At 42.1% G+C, this 1873-nt stretch overlaps 1 protein-coding gene across 1 annotated transcript in view; it reads left to right on the forward strand.

Moving 5' to 3' along the window:
* LOC103745653 (E3 ubiquitin-protein ligase UBR2-like) overlaps positions 1 to 1484 on the forward strand; it is a gene marked incomplete at its 3' end in the record, with an annotated part of 20340 nt that extends 18856 nt beyond the window's left edge. Inside the window, exon 3 of the mRNA XM_008847593.3 lies at positions 1406 to 1484. Coding sequence (XP_008845815.1) covers positions 1406 to 1484 — 79 coding nt within the window. The remainder of the gene's footprint in view (positions 1 to 1405) is intronic.
* Positions 1485 to 1873: the final 389 nt, after the last annotated feature.

The raw sequence follows: 1873 nt of genomic DNA on the forward strand, positions 1-1873 counted from the left end.
CATGTGCCAATGAAGATGCAGTTCCTTGAAGACCTGTATTTGTTGAAGGGGATCTGATACCCTGGACAGTCAGTCGCAAGGTACTCCGAGCCTTCCATGTATAATCTGGCAGTTCTGCTCTTGAGCTTGTATGCAGATTAGGTCCTAAGCAGAACCACAGGAGAGTTAGCAGGGATGTTCCCTGGTGGAAAGGTGTTAGAGACCACTTAGCTGCCAGCTGAGAGAGCAGAGAAAATACTTTGTCAGATCATTCAGCAATGAGACACTTCTGAAGCCAGAGGGTGGGAGCCCTCTCCACCAGTAGTTCTCCAGCAGACACCAAGTGAGCATCCTGTGCTTTGGAAATGGTATTAGGTTAAGAGCTCAGTTCTGGGACTGGAGAGATGACTCAGCAATTAAGAGCATTAGCTGCTCTTGCAGAGGATCTGGGTTCAATTCCCAGCACCCACATGGCAGCTAATCACCATCTTAACTCCAGTTCCAGGGAATCCAACACCCTCTTCTGACCCCCAAGGGTATTGCATGACAGGGATGCACTTAGATATATTTAGTCAATACACTCAAACACATAATAAATCATAATAAATCGATTTTTTTTTAAAGAGCTCAATTCCACAAGACCGCCCTTCATTTTAGATGCCAGTCCCAAGAGAAGGTTGGTATTTATATTTCTTTTCTTTGTTTTTTTTTTTTTTTTTTTGTTAAATTCATTTACCCTTTCACAAGTTCATGCTTATACATAATTTAGCCTGATTGCATCCCCCACTGTATTCTACAACAGAGATCCCTGCATCTGCCTCCCAAGTGCTGGGAATAAAGGTGTGCGCCACCACGCCGGGCCCTTATTTATTATTTTTATTTTACGTGTATGTGTGTATTCCCTGCATGTAGGTAAGTGCACCTGTGTTGTGCAATGCCTGTGGAGGACAGAAGAGACTGTCACATCCCCTGGGACTGGAGTTACAGACAGTTGTTAGCTGCCATGTGGGTGCTGGGATTCGAACCCGGGTCTTATGCAAGAACAGCCAGTGTTCTTAACTGCTGAGCCATCTCTCCAGCCCGATATCTATATTTCTAATCATCCAGCTATGAATTGGTTTGATTAGCTTACTGGATCACATCTTTGTGAATTTTCCTCACGAATCTGTTACAAAATGTATCATTCTAGTAATACACATCTTGAAAGAATCTCTAGTATACATCCAGTATGAAAACCAAACTCTTGACACTCATGTTATTGGTCAAAGGTCTGACAGATCTTTGGGGATGACACTTACTTTCTGACGGTGCCTCTATTCTGGTACTTCAGGATGGATTCCCATCAAGTATCATGTTGTGGAATACTACATTAACTTAGTATTATGACAGTCTGATTTATTCTTCTTCTTCTTCTTCAACTTTACAGAGACTGTGCAGTTGATCCTACTTGTGTCTTATGCATGGAGTGCTTTTTGGGAAGTATTCACAGAGACCATCGATATAGGGTTAGTAACGTTCAAACAACAACCATACATAGTATTGAATTTTATACTTGGTACTTTTTCTTTGATTTTAAAACCTAAAGACTTAACACTAAAAAAGGGAGAGAATGGTTTTCAAAATGTGTTGTCAGTAGAGCATTTGCTTAGCATTGACAAGGCCCTGGGTTCCATCCCTGGCATCCTTTTTGAAAAAAGGAAAACGTTCAGGTGTTCATTCAACATGTGATAGTGTTATAGAAAGGAATGACCAGTCCGTGGTTCAGAACACAAAGATTAAGAATGCTAGCATGGGAACCAGCCCTTCTGTGTTGACTTTCAGCTGGTTGGTTTGGTATTTTGAGACATTTACTGCAGAGGCTCCTGCTGTAGTGAGACAGGACCCGACTCCAGCA

Source organism: Nannospalax galili, unplaced genomic scaffold, assembly GCF_000622305.1.
Source record: "Nannospalax galili isolate Female #2095 unplaced genomic scaffold, S.galili_v1.0 scaffold3124, whole genome shotgun sequence".
Classification (NCBI taxonomy): Eukaryota; Metazoa; Chordata; class Mammalia; order Rodentia; family Spalacidae; genus Nannospalax; species Nannospalax galili.